The 27,306-nt window shown below is 36.3% G+C and overlaps 1 protein-coding gene across 4 annotated transcripts in view; it reads right to left on the bottom strand.

Annotated features, from left to right (window-relative positions):
• The window catches only part of PHF3 (PHD finger protein 3), an 81,983-nt gene extending 55,022 nt beyond the window's left edge, over positions 1 to 26,961 (bottom strand). The window contains exons 1-3 of one of the 4 annotated variants that reach the window (XM_029944059.1): positions 26,604 to 26,961; positions 16,879 to 16,968; positions 15,703 to 15,971 (exon numbers count right to left, since the gene is read on the bottom strand). In XM_029944059.1, coding sequence (XP_029799919.1) covers positions 15,703 to 15,946 — 244 coding nt within the window. In that variant the 5' untranslated portion in view covers positions 15,947 to 15,971; positions 16,879 to 16,968; positions 26,604 to 26,961. Of the gene's footprint in view, positions 1 to 15,702; positions 15,972 to 16,878; positions 16,969 to 26,314; positions 26,338 to 26,603 lie in introns of those variants that run through there. The other 3 variants (XM_029944058.1, XM_029944060.1, XM_029944064.1) reach the window with 3 other exon arrangements.
• Between the last annotated feature and the right edge of the window lie 345 nt (positions 26,962 to 27,306).

Here is a 27,306-nt window from a genome sequence, read left to right as displayed (position 1 = left end):
ATAAAACCATTAGAAAAAAGGCCAATAAAGAACTAATATTTTCATTTTGCCAAAGTTGTATCTCTACAGATTACTTGCTATCTCAAGTATTTAGGAAGTAGAGTTTTGGCTTTTGCCAAATCCAGTAATTGAATTTAATATCAAAACCTAACACTGTTAAGACTTCTTGATGGGATATAATATTAACCACACAAATTCCCTTATGAAGGAATCTTGCCAAAGTGTTTAACCTGAATCCAATTAAGCTTTTAAATCTAACTTCCAATTTGCAGGGCATAAAAGGAACAGAACAAGCTAACTATCACCACAAAGAAACGATATTAAAAATCCAAAACTTACAACATTCTTAAGAAATATTCGGTCTAGGGGCGCCTGAGTGGCTCAGTCAGTTAAGCCTCCGACTTCAGCTCAGGTCAGATCTCACGTTCGTGGGTTCGAGCCCCGCATCAGGCTCTGTGCTGACAGCTGGCTCTGAGCCTGGAGCCTACTTCCGTTTCTGTGTCTCCCTCTCTCTCTCTCTCTGCCCCTCCCCCTCTCATGCTCTGTCTCTCTGTATCAAAAATAAATAAAACATTAAAAAATTTTTTAAAAAGTTAAAAAAAAAAAAAAAAGAAATATTCGGTCTTATTTTTTCAAAAAAAAAAAAAAAAAAAATCATTCTCACTGGAGAATACTGGAGGCTCCGGAAACAGAACTGAATACAACACTTAAGTCCCTGGATTACATCTTCATTTGAACAAGCCAAATGAAAATGATATTTTGTGGACAAGTGACTATGGACAGGATATTAGATTTTAGAGAATTATCTATTTTTCGGGTGTGTTTATAACACTATCATGTAGAAATCTTTTTTCTGGAGATGCATGATTAAATTAAACCGATTAGATGGAAGGAGTGGGTGGATCATCTGGCAAACTGATAAATGGATTCAGCCAATACAGCAAACATTAATAGCTATACCTTGGTGATGGTAAATACTGTAAGTGTGTGTATACTGTATTATTCTTCCTGTTTCAGCAGGTTTTAAATTTTCAAAATACAAACTTTAATTTTTAGGGGAAAAAAAAAAAAAGAAGAGTGGGGCACCTGGCTGGCTCAGTTGGTAGAGTGTGCAACTCTTGTTCTCAGGGTTTTAAGTTCAAGCCACATATTAGGTATAAATTTAAAAATAAAATCTTTAAAAAGAAAAAAAAAGAGAAGCTCAAAATAAAATATACCCTTAATCAGGTATCTAACAGCATACATTTATTTATAACCCACTTTGTTCCAAAACAGATTTAGCCTTATAAAAGACGATGTAAGCTAATATGTAAAAAGAAAAAAAGTAAGGAAAACTAAAGAAAAAGATGGGACAGAAACTAAGATGAAGTCAAGAATAATGTAAGTACCCAGAATGAGTTACAATTATTTACATTTTATGAAGCTTAAAAGTCAAAGTTTGCCAGGTATTTATCAAAAGTCTTTAAAAAGAAAAATATGAAAAAATGGTCAGTATACATTAAAAAGGTACTGCCTCCAAATAAAATACTATTTCAACAGACACCCTTATAACAACTTCCATTAGACTTTAAGTGTACACTAAGCAGATGGTCTCTTAAGGAGGTATACAGACATAATGGGGTATAAACACAATCTCTGTCCAGGAATGAAATATTATTATGTATACTAACAGTTATCCAAAAACTAAAAAGAAATTAAACTTTACCAATATTTAATCAAACTGACACTAGTATCCTTGCTCGATTCATGTCAGTCACAATTTATCTAAAGAGAAATATCCTGAGACAAGAGTGAGAATTCCGTAAAGTGGTGGCACTGGGCACCTTTAAACCACTTGTCTGCCTTCAACATTTTGCATTGTTACAGGATGTCATCAACATAGTTCTTTTTATATTAAAAAAAAAAACTTTAGAAAGAGTGGACTGTTTATAATAATTTTCAAAAAATGGGAAAGGACTATTAAAATCTGTATATTACAGAGAAGTTTTCCATTAATTCACAGCAAAGTCCTTAGGAACTGTTAAGGATGAATTACACATTTTTTTAAGTAACACAAATGTTTTATAAAAGAGACAAGTGTTACAACATACTGGCCTTTTCTATTACAAGCAGTTTTAAGCAATATGTTATACGAAAAAAATAAGCACCTTTAATCTGTCCTTTTTTGATAAAAGGTAACACTGAGTAATAAAGAAATTACTTGCTTTTCAAAAAGAAACTTGAGCTAACGGACTCTCAACTATAGAGAACTGATGGTTACCAGCGGGGTGGTAGATGAGGGGAATAGGTGAAACAGGTGGTGGGGGTGAAGGAATACACTTGTGATAAGCACTGGCTGGATATATGGAATTGTTGAATCACTATATTGTATACCTGAAATATAACATCATATGTTAACTACACTGGAATTAAAAGAAAAAAGATAAAAAAACTTGGTCTAAGAAAACATGTTCAGAAATACTTCCATTATTATGTAATTTGTACTAAAAATGAAATTTGGCACCTAAAAGAACTCTTATCTGCACACTTTAAAATTTTGCCAGATAAAAAGATTCAGTGAGTTCTCAGTTCAAATAGCAAAAATTTTAAAAGGTAGTAACTTCCTATTGGTTTAAAATAACAGACACACTGAAGATGGCAAAAATGTTCTAGTTTAGCTGCAATAAAAGCCTTTGTATACCTGATAGGTAAGGAACAAAAATCTAGGATTATAATTTGTTCTGTAGAAACTATAGTGAACTTCTTCCACGTAAACACGTGTCTTTTTCTTGAATTATGGCTTCCATCCAGAAGAGCCACTGAAATCAAGCATCAAAATAAACTCAACTTGGAAACAAAATATAAAACACTGTTTTTATATGAAGATGAAATTTTCAGAAATAATTAAGTATAATCAATCATACTGCACTCCAAAAACTTTCTTGTATAATGGACAATAATTTTTAAAGTATAAATATTATTTGTTATCTATAGCTTAAAGTATCTATTATATATATTATATAATCGACATTAGTACAGTAGGACAAGTAATCAATACACATACAAGTAAAATGTCTTACTGATAAACATGTGTCAAGGTTGGACACCATTACCTTAGTTAAATGAAGCCTCAGATATAGAAGTAGCAATTCTGACACCCACCCCAACTTCAGAGTGAAACAATACAAGAATTCAATCTCCCTTGAACTTTTTGATAAAAGCAGACAATCATGATCAATGAACAGAGACCCGAAATTTTATGAACTAACCCAAGTTCCATTAGTTAGGGGTAAGAAATAGAGAATGCAGCCTAGAAAAGTCTTTGATGAGTGAAGCAGAATCAACTCTGAAAACAAGCCTGGTAATCAAACCTCTAAGGATAACCTGTATGCTGAGGTCAGCTTACCAAGAAAAAAAAGTCCTGATCTTAACCTCTCCAGACTGAACTACAGAATCTGTGCTTGAAAGTCACCTTTCCTCATGCACTAGAATTTGCTGTTTAGCTGAGTATTTATTGGTCACCCAAAATAAAGACAACACTTTTCAATGTGCGTTACTGCTAGCTATGGCCACCAAGTTATGAAAGAAGAAATGGTACATGCAACTCTCAGGCTACAATCATAAAGGGGCAGGGGGCATACCCTCCTTTCCCTTTTTCTCTTTTACTGACTAAAACTCCAACTTCTAGTTGGATACTGGAGAAGCGATCTCAAACTATGAGATGAACCTGAATTTAGGGACATACATGATAGCATAAGGTAGATAGCACAAGTGTCAGAAGCTTAGGTCCCTGACACTGGAGGTCCACACCAACTCTCAGTCACCTTCTTCTGAGCTTCTATATAATGAAATAAATGTTTCTTCATACCACTGTTATTTGGAGTTTTCTTGTCATTCCCAGCTGAACTTACTTCATTAAGATGCCCCAGTAAGTCACAATTCATTAGAACCAATCCATCACAGCAACAACCTAGAGGAAAAACAGAGCCTGGAACAAGGAAGTATTTCTGAGATCAGGCAATAGGCTAAGGATGCCTAGGTCTATGATTTGGGAAATCCAGGTAATTAGACATTTCTAATGCTCTAATAACAGGAATCTGCCACTGCCAAGGAATTAACTTCTCTGGCTGGCAGGTACAGCAATCCCGAAGACAGGGAAGATGGGCCAGCAACCGGGCCCTAAAACAAGCTTCTCTCTCTCCTGAGCCACTAACAGTCAGTCGAACTGTCTCACCATTGAGATCCCATAAAAACTGCAGATCCAGCCCTCAAGAATTCCTTTTGGTCAACATCCTCAAGACATAGCAAAATAAAGGGCTTAGAGATAGCTCTTTACTCATTTTTCTTCCATGGGAAAAAATGATAAGAATAAAAATTATAGGATTAATTAAACAAAGGAACAGAAAATCAAAACCAAAGTCAAGAACCAAATCTCAAGAATCCTTGATTTTCTTTATATCAAAATTAGAATAATCCACTGCTTTAAAGATTAAAAAACTGTCCATAAACCATCTCATGTTGATAAAATAAGTAAATATCATTTGTAAATCTTATAACAAATATTCTGATTATGAGAAATAAGTATATTTGATCAAATTGCTGCCACATTAAACAGTCATATCGAGAACTCTAGTCTTTTAAACTGCAAAATCCTAGGATATTGGCCTTCCTGCCCAAAGACTACCCATCACATACAGTACAAAAAGCTTTGTACCCACATACACTAGAAAAAACTTTTTTACCCACATTAAAATGTACAAACACTCAATAGCAGCAAAAATCATTTACACTAGAAAACATCCTCTTTTAATCATATAAATAGTTCTTCTGTTAAAATGTTTGAGAGCAAGAGAGAGCGCACGTGCTCAAACATGTGCACAGAGAAGCGGGAGAGAGAGTATCCCAAGCTGTAAGCACAAAGCCAACTCAGGGTTCAATCTCATGAACTGTGAGATCATGACCTGGGCCTAAATCAAGAGTAGGCTACTTAACCAACTAAGCCATCCAAGCACCCCAATGATATAAACAGTTCTGGAACTATTAACAACTTATCAATCATGTTTAAATTAACTAGATATAATGGGATAAGCTTACCTGCTTAAATTCTGAACTGAAATCACAGACAAGGTATAGAAATAAATTTTGATTAAAAATAGAGTAAGCAGTTAATTCTGGAGAAGAAACTCATAGATAAAGAAATGAGGCTAAAAGGAATTCAGCTGGGAAGAAAAGAGGTAGGTAAGAAGGAATCAAGGCAGTGATAAGAGCTTTCATTCTTGGCACACTCGGCAGGAATGTTCAGTAACACAGAAGACCTATGGGAGACCACCTCTCCCAGTAAGTGAATGTTAAATAAGTAACTAGACTTACTAAGCATCCTCAAAACATCAGAAAAAAAATTATTTCCATGATAAACTTTAAGCTCCAAAAACAGAAACTAAACACAACTTGATGGGAAACACACTCAATAATAAAACCAAAACAACTCACTTTTAACAAAATTTCTTTAAATTAATGTTTAAGTCTCAATTTCTTCAACTGCAAAATGAGAAGTTAGACTGGCCAGTAACTATCTCTAAAACATGTGGTCTTTAGGGGCACCTGGGTGGCTGTCAGTTGAGCATCCAACTTCGGTTCAGGTCATGATCTCACGGTTTGTGGGGTCAAGCCCTGTGTAGGGCTCTGTGCTGACAGTTAGCTCAGAGCCTAGAGCCTGGAGCCTGCTTTGGATTCTGTGTCTCCCTCTCTCTCTGACCCTCCCCTGCTCGCGCAGTCTCTCTCTCAAAAATAAATAAAAAACATTAAAAAAATTGTTTTAATGTGGTCTTTTATAATGAAGAGCCATATCAGGCATTCATAAATCTCTCGTACAAATGCATATATTCTTTCAAAGGAAAAAACAACTCTCCCCTTTGATCCTTGAAAAATGGAACTTAAAGAAAATCACTCCTCATCCTAATTTTGTTAACTATAAAGCCAATGAAATTTGGGATACAGTTTAGAGCCTTGATCTCAAGAGCACTAATGTACTTGAAGGCAGGAAGACTGAGAATCTTTTCTAGTCACTTATTAGTGAATTTGCAAAATTACTTAACAAATCTCAAAACTTCAATTTAGATATAAAAGGGGATTAATAATTATTTACAGCTTTTAAGGTTTTTGTGAAGTTAATGAGAGAAAGCTGGCCAGGTACTTTTGTGCAGTACCTGTTACATTAACATCCATACATATTAGCTATTCTATCAACTTCCTTTATATATGCCTTATTTAAAAAAAAAAAAAAAAACAGACCTAGGGGGCTTTAAAAGCTGCCTCTGCCTGCAAACTCATGAAGCTCTGAGATTAAAAGTAGTTTCATGACAACATATATAAACTAGCAGTAATAGTTCAAAGAACAATCAATCAATCATGTTCTGAGACTTTGGTACCTTGCTCTGATGGTTAATATGTACCAGCTTCATTATGTGACAGAGCCCAGTTATTTGGTAAAATGGCTGTTACTGTAACTATATTTTTGATGAAATTAACATTTACACCAGTAGACTTTGAATAAAGCAGATTATCCTCCATAACATGGATGCCCCCCCCCCATCAAATTGGTTCAAGACCTTAAGAGCAAAAAGATGGAGGTCCCCTGAGTAAGAGGGAATTCTGTCTTCAGACTTCAAACACTTCGGACTCAAGATACAAAATCAATTCTTCCCTGGGTCTCCAGCCTACCAGCCTACCTTGCAGATTTTGGGCTTGCCAGCCCACATAAACCAATTTCTTAAAATAAAACAATCTTAATTTCATTATCTCTCTCTCTCCCCCGCCAATAAAACACACACACACACACACACACACACACACACACACACACACACACACACCCCCGTACTGGTTCTTTGGAAAACTCTAACACTTGCAAACTCTGAGAAGTTTAATAACTTTATTACTAACAAAAAACTAGCAATTAAGATTAATACTACTAATAGGTTATGAAATCTTAAAAAAGGAGAGAACAAGTGCAAACAGCACAGAAGAAATAAGTAACGGTAAAATTCAACACAAAGGCAAGATAATAGCAGAGTTCCAAAATTCTTTTTTTAATATAATTTATCATCAAGTTAGCTAACATACAGCATATACAGTATGCTCTTGGCTGCAGGAGTAGATTCCCATGATTCTTCAGTTACATACAACACCCAGTGCTCATCCCAGCAAGTGCCCTCCGTCAATGCCCATCACCCATTTCACCTCCCCTGCACCCCCTCTCCATGAACAAACCCTCAAAGTCTCTTATGCTTTGCCTCTCTCAGTCAAACTATTTTTTCCCCTTCCCTTCCCCATGGTCTTTTGTGAAGTTTCTCAAATTCCACATATGAATGAAAACATACATGTCTTTCTCTGACTTATTTCACTTAGCATAATACCCTCCAGTTCCATCCATGTTGTTGTAAATGGCAAGATTTCATTCTTTCTCATTGCCAAGTAGTATTCCATTGTACACATATACCATATCTTTATCCTTTCATCAGGTGATGGACATTTGGGCTCTTTCCATAATCTGGCTATTGCTGATAGTACTGCTAGAACACTGGAGTATATATGTCCCTATGAATCAGTACTCCTATATCCTTTGAATAAATACTAGTAGTGCTATTGTACTAGGTTGTAGGGTTGTAGGGTAATTCTATTTTTAATTTTTTGAGGAACCTCCACACTGTTTTCCAGAGTGGCTGCACCAGTGTGCATTCCTACCAAGAGCGCAAGAGGGTTCCCCTTTCTCCAAATCCTCACCAACATCTGTTGTTTCCTGAGTTGTTAATATTAGCCACTCTAACCAGTGTGAGGTGGTGTCTCAGTGCGGTTTTGATTTGTATTTCCCTGATGATGAACATCTTTTCATGTGTCTGTTGGCTATCTGGAGGTCTTCTTTGGAAAAGTGTCTGTTCATGTGTCCTGCTCATTTCTTCACTGGGTTATCTGTTTTTCTGGTGTTGAGTTTGGGAAGTTATATATACATTTTGGATACTAAGGGTTCCAAAATTCTTAAGAAGGAATTTCTGGGTATCAGAAATTTTCTATCTGACTTATAATTTAAAAAGTCACTGGCTCCATATGGCCAAATTTTATCTCCTATTGCTTCCTAAATCCCATTAAAATGAGGATAAAGAAATAAAAGGTAAAAGCCCATAATAACAAAGAGTAAGAAGAAGCCCAAAAGCAGATAAAAGATTATAACACATTTCCTAAAAGATGAAAAAAAACCTGGACAGAAGAGATTAATGAAACAGAGCATGAAAAAGTTACATCCAGAGCCAAAGGAAGTTGTAACTTAAGAGGGAACAACCCCACCCAACAAAGGGTATTGGCAGTGACCTGGGCTAGAAATAAAGAATTACCTTAAGGACTAACATACTGAGAGGTCAACCTCATCCCTTCTTCTGACATCAATACCACCCAATAAGGCTTATAGAAAAGCACTGAACTCCAAGCAAGAAAATCTTTTCTTAACCCTAAACTGAAACTGAATGAACACCTAATGATAACACCTTCTCATCCTGGCATTTAGAGGTTCCCCAAAATAACGGCAGGCTATCTAGCTACACTCACTTATCCCACAGCAAACCTGACATACATTTCATGTTTCTCCCATTTTAAACATCAAGAAATCAAAAATAATTAGACATTTGGAAAAAGCCTAAAACACAGCAAAATCAAACTATACAAATAGAACTAATTCAGACTATAGAGAGATTCTCACTATAACCCTATGGCAAAAAGAATACTATTTAAAGATGGTATGAATAGGGGCACCTGGCTGCCTCAGTAGGTAGACCACACAACTCTGATCTCAGGGTTGAGTTCAAGCCCCGCACTGGATATAAAGCTTAGTAATAATAATAATAATAATAATAATAATAATAATAATAATAAACATAAAGTAAACATAACAGTTCTTGAAACAGTAATATAATTGTCAAAATTAAGTATTCAAAGAAATACTTTCCATACTGGAAAATATGGCAGTGAATCTCTAAAAAGACATAAACAAAAGATGGTAAAGATGCAAGAAAGAGATGAAAAAAAACTTCATCTAGAAAGGGAAATCTGTCTACCAGAAGTTGCAGAGAAAACAAGAAAATTTCACAGAGTTTAAGAGATCACTCTCCAAACTGAAAACCCACCAAGGGCCCAGCAAAAATGAAAGACGAAACATCAAAAGATTACAGCAAAGATCCTAAAGCAGGAATGCAGGAATGGCCACCTAATAAATCAAGTCTCATACAAGAATCAGGCAACCTATCCACAATACTAGATGCTAAAAGGCTAAGAAATAATGCCTTAAAGTTTTAAGAAAAAATGATATTCAAATAAAAGCAAATTATTACTCAAATATGATATGACCAAAAACTTACTTAAGATGTCATTAAGAGGGAACAGATGAAATACAGAAAAATAACAGCTCTACTAAGGAGTACAGTCAAACTACTCAGGGATGACAGATGTTCAACAGGTCAAGAGAATTGCAAGCCCAGACAGGAACAAGACAAGGACAGAGGGCTCTGGCAGGCAGATTTCCAGAAAAAAGGTATACTGAATAGAACCAAATATCCCTGACCTTGAAAAGAGAAGCCCATTATAAGAGCATAGACATGAAGTTAAATTTTAAAAGATTCAAAGATTAAAAACTGTTTTAGTCTTGATCCAAGGTTTGTATTTTAAGTGAAATAAGCAATGGGCTTCAGAAATAATAATGAAATGAATTTTAAGTAATAGATAAAAGGAAGAAGAAACATAGTGATGAAGACATGATCAATTTTATTTCAGATTTTAAATTTAAGACAGAAAATTAAATGTTCAGTCAATGCAAAGTAAAATTAAAACATACTTGGCTTTATATCAAACTAAAGAGCAAAAGTCGATCGTAAAAAAAAAAAAACCACATAAATCTCATATTCCCGGGGAACTATTACTGTTTTTGAGGAACTCTAACTTCTTCCTTTTAGGCAATCAAACTGTACCTCTCTCTAACAGCTACCTAATGGATCTAGCTCTTTAAAAAAGTCAAATTTCTTGGGGCACCTCGGTGGCTCAGTCGTTAAGAATCCAACTCTTGATTTTGGCTCAGGTCATGACCTCACAGTTCGTTGGATGGAGCACAGCACAGACCTCTGTACTGGCAGTGAAGAGCCTGCTTGGGATTCTCTCTCCTCTCTCTCTCTCTGCACTCCCCCATCCCAAATAAATAAACATTAGGGGAAAAAAAGTCAAATCTCTTGCCAATGTGACAAACTTTCAAGGATCTATTGCTATTATAGCCTACTCTTTCCATCTTCCAGCATTTTCTCTCCTCCACTAAGGTTACCTCAATTCTATAAATTTTTGCCTCTTTTCTGTTTCCTCTCTTCTAACCACACCCATTTTCACCAAAACCTCTAATTATAACTCAAAGTGATATTCAATATTAACCATCACTTACAGAAACAGAAATTTTATTCCTAAAGGCTGTGTGTGTTCTTACAAGGGTGATCAGTTATTCTAACAGTATATTTCATCACATTTATATTACTACCTTGCTTCATATATTAAGTTTCCATTTTCTTCTTCAAATGCAATTCTCAAAAATAAGATAAATCGCACAAGAGGTTCATTGATTGTAATTTCTTGTGATGGCACAAGAAGTTAAAACAAACACTGCCACTCAGAATAATAAGCAAAGAGTGAAAAAGGACCCAAGTTAAAGTATGGAATGAATTTCTATGTGTAGTTGGATCCACATTTCTAATTAATTTGAACAGTTTGCCACCCCCACAAATCAAGTATCGGAAAGAACAATAATTCAAATCTGAAAACAGGATTTTACTGGATCAAAGGTCCACTGTGTTTAGTTTAATGTAATGTCTAACCGGAATGCTGTCCAAGAGAAGCATGAAGCCATAAAAACTTGTGAACAGGGGCAGCTGGCTGGCTCAGTCAGAGGAGCATGCAACTCTTGACCTTGGGCTGTTAGGTTTGTGAGTTCAAGCTCTATATTAGGTGTTGAGATTACTTAAAGACTTTTTTAAAAATTTTAAAAAAGGATGCCTGGGGGTGTCTGGGGGGTTCAGCCAGTTAGGCATCAGACTTTGGCTCAGGTCAGGATCTCGCTGTTTGTGAGTCCAAGCCCCATGTCGGGCTCTGTGCTGACAGCTAGCTCAGAGCCTAGAGCCTTCGGATTCTGTGTCTCCCTCTCTCTCTAACTCTCCCCTGCTCACGCGCTCGCTCTCTCGCTCTCTCTCTCTCTCTCTCTCTCTCAAAAATAAATTTAAAAAATTAAAATTTTTAAAGGGACGCCTGGGTGGCTTAGTTGGTTAAGCATCCAGTTTCAGCTCAGGTCATGATCTCGCAGATTCTTGGGTTCTAGCCCCCACTGGGCTCTGTGCAGGCAGCATGGAGCCTGCTTAGATTCTCTAATCTCTCTCTCTCTCTCTCTCTCTCTCTCTCTCTCTCTCTCTCTCTCTGCCCTTCCCCTATTCGTGCTTTCTCCCTCTCAAAATAAATCAAAATAACCTTAAAAAACAAAAAAAAATTGTAAACACCTTTTAATAAATCTCAGTGATACACCAAGCCACAATTATTTTTTCAGGATAAGTACAAAACAATTTTTCGGATTTTACATAGATGAATTCTGCCTCTAATGGTGAAGATGCCCTGAAACTACATGAACGATGACCAAAGTTAAAACCTGTGTGCCAATAAAGGGACCAAATCACACCTTGCTAAGAGACTTATGAAACCAGTCTTAACATGTATTACAATACCTTGCTGTGAGGAAAGCGGCACAAACTAAAATTCTTATTAAACAAAACTGCTTGATGTCCTATATTATAATGTCATTCATGATAGGAAAGTAACACATATGCATGCTAGTATTTTCCTTTACATTTGAAAAAAAAAATACTTAAATACACAATATGAATCAACTGTTAGCAAATATGCAAGATACCGGTAAGATTTTAATGACTTTGAGGTGTTTAATGTCCAAAAACCATGCTACAGGAGGAACTTTTTAATTTAGTGAAGGATCATTTTGTAAGCCATGATGTAGCCTGCAAAGAACACCTCGGTTTCACTGAAGGGTGCAAGAGCTATGAGTGCTATTTGAATAAAAGGTACTCTGAATACCCATGTATCTACAATATATCTGTCTTCCTGGTCTTAAGAAAAATCAAATTACAACCACTGAACATTTCTTTTCAATATGCCATATAAAGAAATGGTTAAATACAAGATTTGCTTCACATTTATGAGTCACAGCCATCCAAGTAAAAGGGGAACATGTTTGTAAAAAGAGAAAATATTTCTCCTTGACACTGTATGTTGCCAGTTTTTCAAAAACCATCTCAATGATTTTGCATACATTCTTCAAGTGGTGTATATAAACAATATATTCGGTATCAACAACCCATTACTTGGGCAAATATTTTAATTTTAAAGATAACAGGATTTTTTTTAAAGAATACCAGTAATTGTTTTGATCATCAAGATCAAATATTTCCCCAATACTTAATGATTTTCCTTAACTGGGGCTTAAAAAAAAGTTTGCTGGGCAAATCTAAAAGCCATATGCAAATACTGCAATAATGTACATGAAGAAATTTACCGGTAATCTCCCAACATGAAACGATTAGCATCCTAATTTTTTTTAACCTCAAACAGACCCCTAAAAGTAATCTTCAACATGTCTTTCCAACTTTTGTTAATTTTTAAAGCTATTCTATGATTTCTGGACACAGATGAAATTTCTGCAAGCCAATCAACTATGTCAACAACTACAACTACAGCAAATCAATTTGGTTAAGTATAGTAGAAAACAAGACATAGCAGTTATTTGTTTGCTAGTTTTAGCACTGTCCAAACCAAAGTTACAAAATAACTATAATCTATAGCTGTCGCTGGCATGAAGAATATTGATAGGGTAATTTCCCTGCTAAAAGTCCAGCAAGACAATTAGTAAAAAACATATAGACCCATGTACAAAACATCTGGATAAAAACTATCCCCTTTTTATTTTATAACAAAAAGCTGAAGTAGTATGTGAATAGATGAAACTTATAAAAATTGTCACATAAGGTTTTCACTGAATGATTTATAATAAAATTTCTTCTTCCCAACTGTCTCTTAAGTCTAAAATTACATCAAAACAAATTTTTTAAAAATTTAAATGATGTCCATTTTGCTATCACTAGAATATACATAGGCCTTTTACTCAACCAAATATCCCAAAGGGCAAAAGAACTTTGAAGCAATCAAGATAAATGCCCTACCTGACAGCACAAAGAAATCTAAATGATCCTAGACAGAAGAAGTCTATTACTTAAAATTTCCTCCACAAATTCCTTTACTGTCTTGAAAACATATATACTACATATATATTAATAAAAACAGTTCTACTTCAGAGCCAAGATAAGTAATTATAGCAAACAAATTTAAATTAAGTTCAAAAAATAATTTTACTTAAGTTCTTAAAAAACTTAAAGGTAACAGAATCACAAACAAGTACTTTTAGTAAGACGTTCTAAGTCTTCTAGTAACAAAAGAAATGTTCACCAAACTGAGGAGACTTTTCACAATAGAAACTTTTCAGATCAATAATCAATATTTTTTAAAAAGGGGGACAGGAAGTAGGACTACTGGTATTATGAAAGGGCTGAAATTTTATAAATAAAGAATAAGATGATACATTTGCCAATTTCAGAACCAATTAACATCCTGAAGAATAATCACATCTCCAGTAATAAGCGCATAAGTATTCAATAAATATTTTTCCTGAATTTGGCCTAAACTGTGAAATTCTGTATACAACCAAGAACTGTCAAAAGCACTTGACAATAAAGATAATTAGGTACACTGTACTGACACAGGAACCAAAGTAAAAAAAACTTGAACAATGCATACATAAAACAAAATTTTAAAAGCTTTAAAACATTTAGAATACAACAAAAACAATGTAAACCTATGCAATAACAGAACACCAAGTATGTAATTCAGAGATATACCATTAGCAAGCAATTCAAAAGACCTCAGTATTAAAAGTTGTTAAAATGAAGAGTCCTAGTAGCCAAAATGTTGAGGTCTTCAAGCAGAGTAATCTGACAAATTTATAGACGAATAGCAGGCCAGCCTAATATAAATTTAAATATTACTATATTAAAATATTAGCTACAAAATATTAAAAGGAAACAAAAATTATTCTGAAAAATGGGTAATGCAGAAGTCTAGGCTCATTGAAAGACAGAGCAACACCACATAAACCTGTGTACTACTCTATGGAACAGCAAGGGGAAGACGAACTTCTCCACGTGAAGCTGATTTTCCTTTAGTTAAGTCTAGCTTACAGAATAGCTAGCTAATTGCCCCAAAGTCTGCTGTAATATTTGCCTCATGAAAGAAAACCTACACATTTTTCCACATATTAATAGATCTGTGATAATTCCTTATTAAGAATTAGTTTAGCCTTACAGAAAGTTGCTATCCTCAATCTTTCAGTTACTTCAGCTATAGAACCTAGAGCAGTGCTATCCAATAGAAACATAATGCAAGCCACATATGTTAATTTTAAATTTTCAAGTAGCCGCTTTTTAAGAAAAGGTAAATACAGATGAAATTAATTATAACCATGTATTTCACTCAACACCTACAAAACATCATAAATGTAATCAACATTTAAAAAACTCCAATGGGGCATCTGGGTGGCTCAGTCAATTAAGCATCTGACTCAATTTTTGGCTCAGGTCATGATCTCACAGTTCATGGGACTGAGCCCTGTGTAGGGCTCTGCGCTGTCAGCTCAGAGATTCCCTGTCTCCTCCTCTCTCTGTCCCTCCTCCTCTCAAAAAAAAAAAAAAAAATTAAAGAAAAAACCTCTGATAATATGAAAAAAGAAAATAAAATATATTTTAAGTCTTTAAAACATAACATGCAGGGGGGACTTAAGTGGCTCAGTCAGTTAAGCATTAACTCTTGATCTCAGCCTCAGGCCTTAATCTCAGGGTCATGAGTTCAAGTCCTACATTGGGCTCTGTGCTGGGCCTGGAATCTTCTTAAACAAATAACTCTAATGTGCACTTTTACAGCACATCTCAATTAAGAGTGGACTCCTCTGAAGTGATTAACTGTTATATGTGGCTAGTAGTTACTATGATGGACAGCACAGATCTAGAGTTCTTTCTCTGGTTTTGAATACATATACAAAATGCCAAAGTATCTGAATGAAAACATACAATATACTAAATCTGAATGTCTGGGAGGAGCACTAATAAAGGTCAATTCAGCAGTTCCCCTTGACTCCAGCAGGCCTAGTGACATAATGTTCCAATATGCTAAGCAATCCCTATACACTAGAGAGAGTCCCAATTTATGCATTTTGTCATGATGTAATAATACACAGCACCCCTGTAATTCTCAAAAAGTGTCCCCCTTTGGATAATAAATTATATGGTCACCCTATCCATATCCATAATATCCTCAAAGATAATTCCACACTTCTTGGAAGGAAATTTACTCTAATTCTGATGTCTAGAAAAGCAGTGCTAAATTCAAAGTAAAGAACCCTAAATTCACTACCCTCACCAAAAAAAACCAAAAAAACAAAAAAAGAAAAAGAAAAAAAAGAAAAAGAATAAAAAAGATGCTGCTGAAAATTCTTTATTTTAAATTGCAGACTAAAAAAAAAAAAAAAAAAGTAAGAATTACCTGTTGAACAAGGCATCTGGAAATTGGGATCATTGCTATCCAAAACAGGCAAACAGAACTGGTTACTTGCAGATCCTAGCATAGGATCCTTATCGCTGAGCATGTTCTTCAGCGAGTCCTCTAAGACATTTTGACTTGTACTAAAATCCTCACAGACTTCATTCTCCAGGTTGGATCCTAGAAATAGGGCATCATCTAAGTGTTCAGTAGGAATTAAATGATTAAATGTATCAACTATATCCATGAAGACTTCTGTGTGTCTTTCAGCCCTATAGAAAGACAAAAAAAATACCATAAGAAATAAAGCTATCAATTGAGAATCACCTAAAACCAAATTATTTTAATAAGTTTTGAGTCTAAGAACACACTTAGGTATTTCTGAATTGTTTTAAAAAATCCTCACTGTTGTTAGAATAAACATTTGGACATGTAGAATGAATCTTTACTAAATAATGTTTCTTAATCATACATGTAGAATATCATTTTACCAGAAATCCTATTAAATGTTTACTCAATTATTTTGAGGGAAAAAACTATATATATATATATAATCCATTAATTTGATACAGTTGAAAGAATGACATGGCTTAAACCATAAAAAACCATATGTTTTTAACCATAATCTGTTCATAAATTAAGAATGAGATACTGCTTTCACAATAAGTCCACATAAAAGAGCTAAAATCAAATCATACTTGTCCCATACCTATTAAAACGGTAAAAGAGCCTTGTTTTACTTACAAAGCATTTAAATCATTTAAAGAAAAGAAAGGTAACAGAGAGAAAAGAGTGTTTGTAGGAGTAGATGAAATAAATGAAATTAAACCAATCAAAACTCAAAAAAATACACATATGCAGGCAGAGACGTGCACATAGACGCATTTTAGTTGGAGGACTCCTTTTAGGATAAAATGGGATAAATGACAAGAAAACAATATATCAGAGATTTATATTTATTTTAGTGAAGTACATACAGATGTCAAGCTAGTCTCCTACTATGAACTGCTCAGAAAAGTCATCTCATGCCCTAAAAGAGCCTCAATTAATCAAAAGTTGAATTATGAAAATAATACTCGTTTCAGAAAAAAACTGAACCAATGTATTTTGGAAGGTGGGAGAGTAGGGGCATTAACCAAAACATCTAATAATATTCAGTTAGCTAGAAAATCAACTAACCCAAAACATCTTGGCTTCCAAAATTCCAAGATTTTTTAGATTGGCTCCAAATCTACCAAAATTTCCTCAAATTGTTCTTGATTCTTTCCCCTATAAAAAGGAAGAGGAAGTTCAGATAGTTGACAATTTACTGGGTATGCAGTATATGCTGCCAACCATTTTACATATATTTAGCCCATTCATTCCCAATGATGATAATAGATTCTACCCCAAAAAAATAGGCTTAAATAACTGGGGCGCCTGGGTGGCTCGGTTGGTTAAGCATCAGACTTTGGTTCATGATCTCACAGTTCATGAGTTTGAGCCCAAAAATAAATGAACATTTAATAAATAATTCTTTTACAAGACAATTCACTTAACATAAATGTCCCCCCCCACAACCACAAAACAGCCAAGATCCAGACCCAGGTTCCTAGGCTCCATAGCCCACAGCCATACCTCTTCCTCTTTCACACTAAGCTACAAAATTAGAAACTGACTGGATTTGACTCAATAAAGGCTCTTCTTTAAAAATAATTTTCCAACAAACCAGTGGTTATGTGGGTCCTTGAATAACAGAAGGACATACTGCAAAGGGACAGGAAGATACGTTGGGGATGATAAAAATTTCCTAAATTATGAATGTCTATACATCCACTGAAATTCATCAATCTATTCATTTTAAGTAGAAAGTTTACTGTAACTCAACTTAAAATCCTTAAAAAAAAAAAAAAAAATGAAAATTTCCTCATTCTCACAAGTTAATCCCCTTCTAAATGAAGGGCTTCTTCTCAAATTTTGCAACTTTACTTATATTGAAATATTAATAGGGGCACCTGGGTGGCTCAGTCTGTTAAACATCCAACTTTGGCTCAGATCATGATCTTGTGGTTTGTGAGTTCGAGCCCTGCATGGGCTCTGTGCTGACAGCTCAGCGCCTGAAGCCTGCTTTGGGGTTCTGTGTCGCCCTCTGTCTCTGCCCCTCCTCCACTCACTCACTCTCTTTCTCCCTCTAAAATAAATAAAACATTTTAAAACTTTTTAATATATTAATAAAACACTGAAATGTTAACAATTTGATTGACATGCTGGCTACTTTATATGCATTCTCTAACTGCAACATTAAAAGAAAATTACAGCTCATAATGCTGACGGAAAGTCAAGAAAAGTTTCAATTATCTATCACTACCTGGTCTCAGTACCTAAAAAAGGCTCAATTATTATACATCACCAATACTTGCACCAATATGTTTTTAAGTTCCCCAAAAATTTTACTATAATAAATGTCTGGTATTTAAAAATAATTTGCAAAAATATACTAAACGCTTACAAAATTATGTAGCTAAAACTACTGACAAATCAGTTTATCTAAATATGCTGGAATCCAAAGCCACAGGTCAAGACTACATCCTCTTCCAAGTTGCATCCCACTTAGTAATCTTTTTTCTCAGATGAATCAAAAAGAAAAAAAGGTTAATTCCAGCTCTAAAAGCAAAAAACTTTCCTTCTAAAAAAAGTATGCTGAATCTACTGAGAATGCACTAATTCCCATAGCAACATGAGTATGATAAATTCTGCAAACTTTACCTGAAGTCCGTCCTTCTGTTACTACTGACTGTGTGATTTCAAGAGATGGAGACATTAAGAACATTCAAAATTATGATCACACAGTTCAAAATCACAAAGCTATAGGGAAGATCAACCCATTCTAAATATTCAATCATATTATTTACTGATATTCACAATATTTAGTAAATAGTGATCTAAATAAGCCATGGGTTTTTTTTTTTTTCCCAATAGCACTGCTATTAGTGAACCATACCAAAACTCCTTTATGAAAAGTACCTTAAGAAGCTGTTGACAGGGGCGCCTGGGTGGCTCAGTCAGTTAAGCATCTGACTTCGGCTCAGGTCATGCTCTCACAGTTCGTGAGTTCGAGCCCCGTGTCAGGCTCTGTGCCGACAGCTCAGAGCCTGGAGCCTGCTTCAGATTCTGAGTCTCCTTTTCTCTCTGCCTCTTCCCCACTTTTGTGCTCTCTCTCTCTCTCAAAAATTAATAAATTTTTTTTAAAAAGCTGTGACTTATTTTTAATCTCAAAGGTAGACAACAATCATTAAAGGCAAATTTTTAAAAATATAAAAAGCATAGTGTAAATAGGATGGGGGAACCAAACTTTCCAGTACAGCTTTTTGCCAAAACTTGTATGACTTATAAAGTGTGGTTTATCTGGATTTAAATAAGCACATCAGGGGAAAGGCTTCCATGGTCAAATGTTGAGAAGAACTGACATAACAAAATTATACGTATTTAATTATACTTTTAACTCATTCAACACATGTTTACTAACCAGTTACCACTGAGACTTCTTTATGCCAACGAGACCAGGACTCTTTCAACACAGAATAGGTTATAAACCTAGGGGCCCAAAGAAGAGAATTTCTACAGGAGATATTACAAGACCAGTTTTCTTATAAAACTATTATAAATTAGTAAGGCTGACTTTTCATAAGCAGTTCTAACTGGCTCTGGGGGCAATTCCAAGGAAGAATTCCAAAAATGATAGTAGAGCCATCTCACAAGACTACCTTGAAAGTAACATTTAATGGAAGTATAAAGTAATTCGTTTTAAAAAATCAGTTTCAGATATAAAGTTCTCAGCATCAAAAATAAAATGATAAAATTTTCCATGCTAAATTGGAAAGCAAACATTAAGTCGACTGAAGAAATATTAACTCACTTAACATGAACACACTAATCTACAAAATGCACTATGGTAAACTGGGTTCAATCATGAAACAGAAAAAGGTCAGTTGTAGAAAAACCAGTAAAATCAAAATAAAGTCTGGAAGTTAGTTAAAGCAATGTACCAATATTAATCTCTAGTTCTGATAAAAGGCACTAGCATTATGTCAGATGTAACAGGAAACTGGATGAAGGAATATAGGAATTCTGCACAATGTCTGCAATTCTTCTATAAATCTGAAGTTATTCCAAAACAAGTCTTTTTAAAAACATGAACACTAACCTAAAATTATTCTAAACTTTAAAAAAGCACCTGGCTGGCCCAGTCAGAAGATCTAGGGGCTGTTATTTTGATCCCCACATCGGGTGTAGAGATTCAATAAATGAGTAAACTTTAAAAAAAAAAAAAAAGAAGAAGAAGAAGAATTTTGAAAAGTATACTTAAAAACAATAATAGGTGTGCCTGGGTGGCTCAAATCTGACTTCAGATCAAGTCATGATCTCATGGTTCCTGAGTTCAAGCCCCGCATCGGGCTCTGTGTTAATCGCTCAGGGTCTGGAGCCTGCTTCAGATTCTGTGTCTCGCTCTCTCTGCTCCTCCCCAGCTTGTGCTCTGTCTCTGTCGGTCTGTCTCTCTTTCTCTCAGAAATATTAAAATAAGTAGTATTAAAAATAAAAATTAAATTAGGGGAAATAAATACCTAATAATGTGGAAACACAAAGAATACCTTTAAAATCTTCAACAAAATAAAGCAACAAGTCCATCTAGGCTGTATCTTAAGTGGATAATAATATATACATATTCAATTAATACGGATATATAGGCTAAAACCAGGAATTATTTCTCAGTTCACAGTAACATCTCATGTTTACAGACCATAAAATATCTCCAGCTAAGTCAAAGAACTGGATAATCTACTTAATTCAAAATTACTCATTTATTCACATGTTTATTAACCTTCTATTTGTAAAATATTATAGGTATCAGTGAAACAAGAACCATTAAAATTCAAGGAACTCACAATATAAAACAGAATATAGACATATAAACAACATGTAAACATCACAACAAAATATGAAAGTGTCATACTGAAGGAATGCAGACAGTTATCACAGAGGAAGGTGAAACTCAGAAGGCCAAGAATATCTAAGCAGGTGATGTATGAGCTGGATCCTAAAGGTCCAGAGGATATTCCCTGCAAAGCGAACAGCATGTGCTAATTCTGAATGAGTCTGGTCCTAACAGACCATGTAGAAAAACTCAGAATACAATTAAAAAATAAGTATTACTACCAACATTCTGAATGAGTTTGAAGATACAGATAAAGTATTTTAAAGTGGGATGTAATTCTCAAAAAATCATACTGCAGCCAAATTTAGTGTACATTGATAAAATCAGCATGCATTCTGTTTCACAGAATAGAAAGCAAAAAAGATTCAGAAAACACCAAGAGCAAAAAAGAAAAAAGAAATTACACTTCTACAAAAATCCCCTTTAAATTAAGAATACATTAAAACCAGCTCAACTTTTCAGAAGCATCTTCAAAGTAAAACTTTATCATGTTATCTCCTAAAAACCATAAAAAGATATAACCCTAACAATAAATCACTAAAGCTACCAAAGACCCTAACAGTTTATACTATGAAGAAACTGTCTTGTGCAATCTATATTCACATACATGTGTATATATAGGGGTGGCATGGGGGAGTTACAAATATATTCAGGATATTATAAAAGCTATGACAAAAAATTAAACAGGGTAACAGTGATAGGGAGAGAAAGAGTGTTTCTATGTACAATGGTAAATGAACATGTAAGCCAAAACCTGAAAAGAGGGAGTGACCCATGCACAAATGGGGAAAAGCAATCCAGGCAACCACCTAAATGCAAAGGCCCCGGGAATGGAAGCTTGGTGCCTTATAGCCCTTATCCTACAGTCTAAATTAAGCTGTCAATTCATCAGGCTTGCTTATCATAAACAAATTTCTAATAGACACCAATAATAGAAATATAAAAGTACCACTACCAACAGTAACATAAAACATAAAACGATGTGCTCCAATATCACACCAAGCAATGTTCTACATGACTTACATCAGTAATTCTTAATCAGCGGTGATTATGCCCCTCCAAAGGACATTTGGCCATGTATGGAGACATTTCTGATCATCACAAAGGGAGAGCAGGCTACTGGCATCTAATAAATATACTACAATGCATTAGGAAAGCCCCACAACAAAGAATTATCCAGCCAGAAAACTGCTAATGTTAACAAACTCTGCTCTACATTTATCATTTTAATCCTCACAACAATGTGATATAATTCATAAACACAGAAAGAAAAAAAAAGAAAAAAGGAATTAGGATCAAAGAGATTAAATTACTTGCTATAGTAAATGGTGGAGCTGAAATTTGAACAAAAAAATTTCCTTCAAGAATCAATGCACTTACCAATACCCTATATTATCTATTTATAAAGTAAAATGCATTGAATATTTATTATGTGCCAGGCACTGTGTAAACTTAATGCATGATGTCACTTTATCTTCACAACCACACAATTAGGCAGGTACTATTATTATTTCAAGTTATAATAATGGGGCTAAAGTTTAGCAAAGTTATACCCAATATTACAGAATAAGTAAGTGACACAGGTGGGATTCAATTCTGCTCTGACACAAAGGTCAGTTCTTAACCACCATAATACAAAAATATTAAATATGAGTAACAGGTTATCCTTCCAGAATAAAGGAAAATCACTAAATGGTTAAACAGTATGGTACAACACAATTCTAGAAAGTACAATTCTATAGAGCAATGCAATCTAATCAATTACTCTAAACACACACTTCAAATTCTACTCCAGTTGCACTGGTTAGAATCTGTAAGAAAAAGCAAAGCATAACTTTTCTAATTCAGGTAAAAGAATATGGAAGAATCCAAAGTGTCTGCCATACTATAAGACTAAAGCCAACCTAAGAATCCAGAAAAAGAACTATCAAGTACAAGTTAAAACTGGCAAAAGCAAAATTACACTAGCCAACTGCCCTAACTCCAAAGTTTACAACCATATTCTACTGGTATTAGCAGTTTGGACTGACCACAGAAACAGTGGAAGTAGCTCATAATTAAAACTACGGCACAGGTCCCAACAGTACCAGCTAACATGTAGTTTTAGCATGCACTATGTGCCAGGCCCTATGCTAAGTATACTGTATGCATTATCTCATTAGTTCCTCCCAACAATCCTGCAAGGCAGGTGCAATTACTGTATCTACTTTAAGGACGAGCAAACTGAGGCCCAGACCATGATGGAATTTGCCCCAAAATGAAACCTGGGCAGTGTGATTCCTGAATCTGCGCATTTAAACTACTCTATTTTATGCACTCTACTTGCATAACACATACTTAATTTTTATTTTCTTAATAATTAATGAAATATTAAAAATACTAAAAAGAAAGTGACATACCCTTCTCCCAAAATAAGTTAGAAAATACATACTTAGCAACTCCCCATACATAAAATACACAATGGCTATCCGCAGTGTGTATAAATACCATTTTGGAAGTTATCAACTACAAACTCTGCAATTTATTTTCACAGTCTACAATTTTAGAATGTTTTCACATGGTCACGTCACACAAATTATGAATGAACCAAAAAAATTAAGTTTAGCCATTCTGTACAATCTACTATGCCACTCAAAACTTCATCTAATAAAGTCAGATTATGCTAACTGATTAAAACTTCTGGATAGTACTTTGAAATTTTTATTAAACAATTTCTCTTCATTCTATTCACTATACAACTGATCATAAAAATAAAAATTCCCCGACCATTAAAAAATGAGCTAAGGGCACCTGGGTGGCTCTGCTGTTTAAGTGTTCAACTTCAGCTCCAGTCATGATCTAGCAGTTCTTAAGTTCGAGCCCTGCACTGGACTCTGTGCTGACAGCTCAGAGCCTGGAACCTGCTTCAGATTCTATCTCCCTCCCTCTCGGCCCCTACACCGCACACACTTCTCCGTCTCTCTAAAAATAAACATTAAAAAAACTTTTTTAATGATCTAAATTAACACACAATGTACAAGTATAAGTTTCTGGACTCTACATTTGGCAATTCCTCAAACAATGCCTTTTGTAATTCTTGAAATATCATCTTTTCACTTTAGTATAATGATTTAACATCTCGAGTCTTTGAATCTTGTTTCTCAACCTAGACTATGTTTCTTGAGGGTAAAAATAGCACCTGGGTCTCACATACTTTGAATCAAACCAATACCCTCAAATATCTTCTCCCAGTATTCAGAGAGCAGCAATTAAAAGGAAGTATCTTTCTCAAACATGCAACTATACTGTAAGTATCTAACCATTTGTCATGTCATTTTTGTACTTAAAAAAACAAAATGTCTATCCTTCTGAAAAGATACTCCAGAATTCTCAGAGGTCCTCCAAGAAAAACTGGAATAGAGCCCATGATATATACTGCTCCACCAAAAAAAAAAAAAAAAAAAAAGAAAAGAAAACCAACAGCCACTCAGAATTATTTCCTGAAATGCAGAAGAAAATAGAAATCTGCACTCCAAGAACCCTAATACTTCCTGACACTGTGAAGTAGTTATGGGTAATCCACAAACCTGAGATACTGATCCATAAATCTCATTAAAAAGTAGAAGAGATCTTATCTCCAGACAAAAAGTGAAAAGGATTTCATGAGACATCTGTGTCAAAAACAACAAAAAAAGTACAAAAGGCAACACCATATTACCAAGATAACTATTATGTTTCAGTACTTAAAAAAAATAGTATGCATAATTTACATTCACCAGTTTTTCCTAAGTAAATACATATTACGTGAAAATCTAGACTCAGGATAATTTTGCAATAATCCAATGGTCACTTGCTGCCTTCCAACTTTTATCAATAGAGTTTTATTAGTAAGTATTACATAAATCAAAGTTTGTCAACCTTTCTTAACTAATTCCAATCTGAATACAATTTAAATTTTAATAGTATGGTTTTAAACGACTTTAACAGAGACAACTTCCTTTCCACTTTTCTATCCTGAAATTTGCATTTAACTAACGTTAACTTCCACCTACATTTACACAGACCACTTCTCTTAGATTTGAGTTATGTGAACATGCAACAAATGAGTATACCAAAGGATCAACTAAAGTTATGTGAAGTCTACCCCAACAGCATAGAATGCATAACTCCCTCAATGTGATAGATAAGGACATTCACTACCCCAACCCCCAAAGGATGCAAAAGCAGAATAAATTACATTTTCATGCTCTTCAATAAACGGACCTATAAGCAAGCCAGTAATAGGGAAAACTAGTCCCATCAACTAACTCATTTGTTTTCCTTTTGACAAATCAACAGTACAGCTATCAAAGAAAGTTTAAAATCTATGGCTGTAATTCTGCATACTTAAAAAGTAGCCCAGTGCAACTGAGAAGTCTTTCTGCTGCTAATTAAACTGTGTGTGGCTCAATCAGACCAACAATCGCTCCTAAGTCCCCTCTTAAATTGTTACTATGGTGAGGAAATGGAGTATGTATTTTAAAATAGTAATAGGTATGATGATGATGGAGGAAAAATTTATTGTAATATAGGGCAAATAAACATAAGAATTAGACAGAAAAAATAATAAAAAGGTCGAATGGTAGTATTCAAATAATCTTTATACAACACCTCTTGAGCTCTGGAATGAGGATACAAATTCACAAACAGAAGAATGCTGCAAAGATTTCTTGGTTCTTTGAATCATGTCTCTTTTCTACCACAAACACATCTACAAACACTTTCACAATCCCAAACACTTCATTCAAGAATCAAAATATGGTAGGAAATGAATGAGTAAAGGCGGCGTAGTTTTGAAAGATCTCAAACCACCAGATTGTAAAAAGGAAGACAACATCGACCCCAAAATTGTAACTAAATAGAACAATGTACTAAGTTTCCCTAGTTTACTGTATCGTTTTTGTTATTTTGGTTTAAAATAAGGTAGCATTTGGGAAAGGCTCAATAACCAATGTCTCAATTTAAATTATTTCTACATGTAATGAAGAATAGGAAGGTAGATAACAAACCGCTGTTACCACTTACATTAATCATTATCCATGATCATAATCTACAAATAATTCCTGAATAGCACCAATAATCAAGCATTCAAACTACCTTGAACCACAGTCTCTAGAAAATGGCACTTAAAAATCCAAAGATGGGAAAAGGTCATCAGACCGGCCAACACATTGCTGGGGGAAAGAAGGGAAACAGGACTGTGCGCGGTACTAACATTCTCTCCCTTTCTCCCTCCTCACTGCCCCCCCCCGAGTCAGGTGATCAGTATTTAGCACCATTAACACGCACGTATCGACAAGTGGTTCATTAAATTACTTGTATTATTCCGAAAGCCAGATTCTAGGCTTCCCTTTTCAAACTAAGCAAACGGAGTCGACAGTTTGGGTCCCGAGCACAAAAGCGCGCGGTAGGAGGAGGATGGGTAGAGCGCCAATTCCCCCCTCTCCAAAAGCTGGGGCAGGGCTCGGCCTCGCGGCAGGGCCCAAAGCTCGAGGCCGAGCTCCCTTGGAGGGAAGAAGTACGAAGGGCCAGGGCCGGGGGCCTGCGGGCCGGGCCTTCCTGGCAGTGCCCGCGGTGCCTCCGGGCCTGCGCGCCCGCGCGACGGCGGCGGCAGGGCCCACTCACCGCCGAAGGCCGGGGAGAGGCTGCGGTCCAGACCCTCCTCCTGGCGACCTCGCTGCCGGGGCTCCCTCCCACCCCGCGGTCCAAACGGTCCCGGGCGACAGAGGCGCGGCCCGGGCAGGCCGAGGACGTTGCGCAAGAGGCCGGAGAGGTTGCCCGGCTGCGCGGGAGAAAGGCGCGGAGTGTCCGCCGCAGGAGGGGCGGAGAGGCCCGCGAAGGCGCTGTGCGTGTGGAAAGGGGTGGGGGAGGGGAGAATCCCGTCTCGCTGGCCGCGGCCAGCGCCGCAACTCACCCAGCTCCGCCAGACGAGCGCTACCACTGGCAGCAAGAGGAAGATGGTGGCCGCTGCCGCCGCCGCCGCCGCCGCCGCCGAGGAGGAGGAGGAGGGGGCCCGGTGGGTGCCGAGGAGAGGGGGTACGCGCAGGACGTCGGCGTCGCTGCCACAGCCTCTTTTCCTCACAGGGCCGAGCGGCTGCTGCCGACGACACTAGCCTGACTTCCGCGCCGCCCTCTTTATCCTCGTAGCAGCCGCCGCCGCTCAGGGCCCGAGGGTCGCTCGCCTCGTGTGGACTGTGCGGCGGCGCGAGACCCCGCAGCCATCGGCGTGCGGCGGCGGCGCGGGGGCAGGAGCAGGGCCGCGTCACGTGACCCCACTGTTTACCGTTCCGGGGACCGCGGCCTGCACGCTGCGCCTGCGCAATGTGGGCCCTCCAATGCCGCGCCGCCGCGGGCCGGGGCTGTTATACTCGCTGCGCTTCCGTGCCCCTCCCACTCTTGTGAGGGCGCGGCATGCCTGTGGGCCTTGAGCTATCACCTCGCTGGCGGCCAAAAGGGTTGAGGCACAATCGATTTTTCTCGATTGTAATGAATACGAAAGCTTCCTGGTTAATGTAATACTGAGGGACACACTGCCCCCTCCCCGTACGTTTCATTAATTGGGTGTGCTTTCAAGAATGGTGGACTACAGCCAGAATCCAGGCTGGCTATCCACAACA

The sequence above is a fragment of the Suricata suricatta genome, chromosome 7 (assembly GCF_006229205.1).
Source record: "Suricata suricatta isolate VVHF042 chromosome 7, meerkat_22Aug2017_6uvM2_HiC, whole genome shotgun sequence".
In the NCBI taxonomy this organism is placed as follows: domain Eukaryota; kingdom Metazoa; phylum Chordata; class Mammalia; order Carnivora; family Herpestidae; genus Suricata; species Suricata suricatta.
Note: the sequence above shows the minus strand (reverse complement) of the source record. Positions and strands in the feature narration are given on the sequence as shown.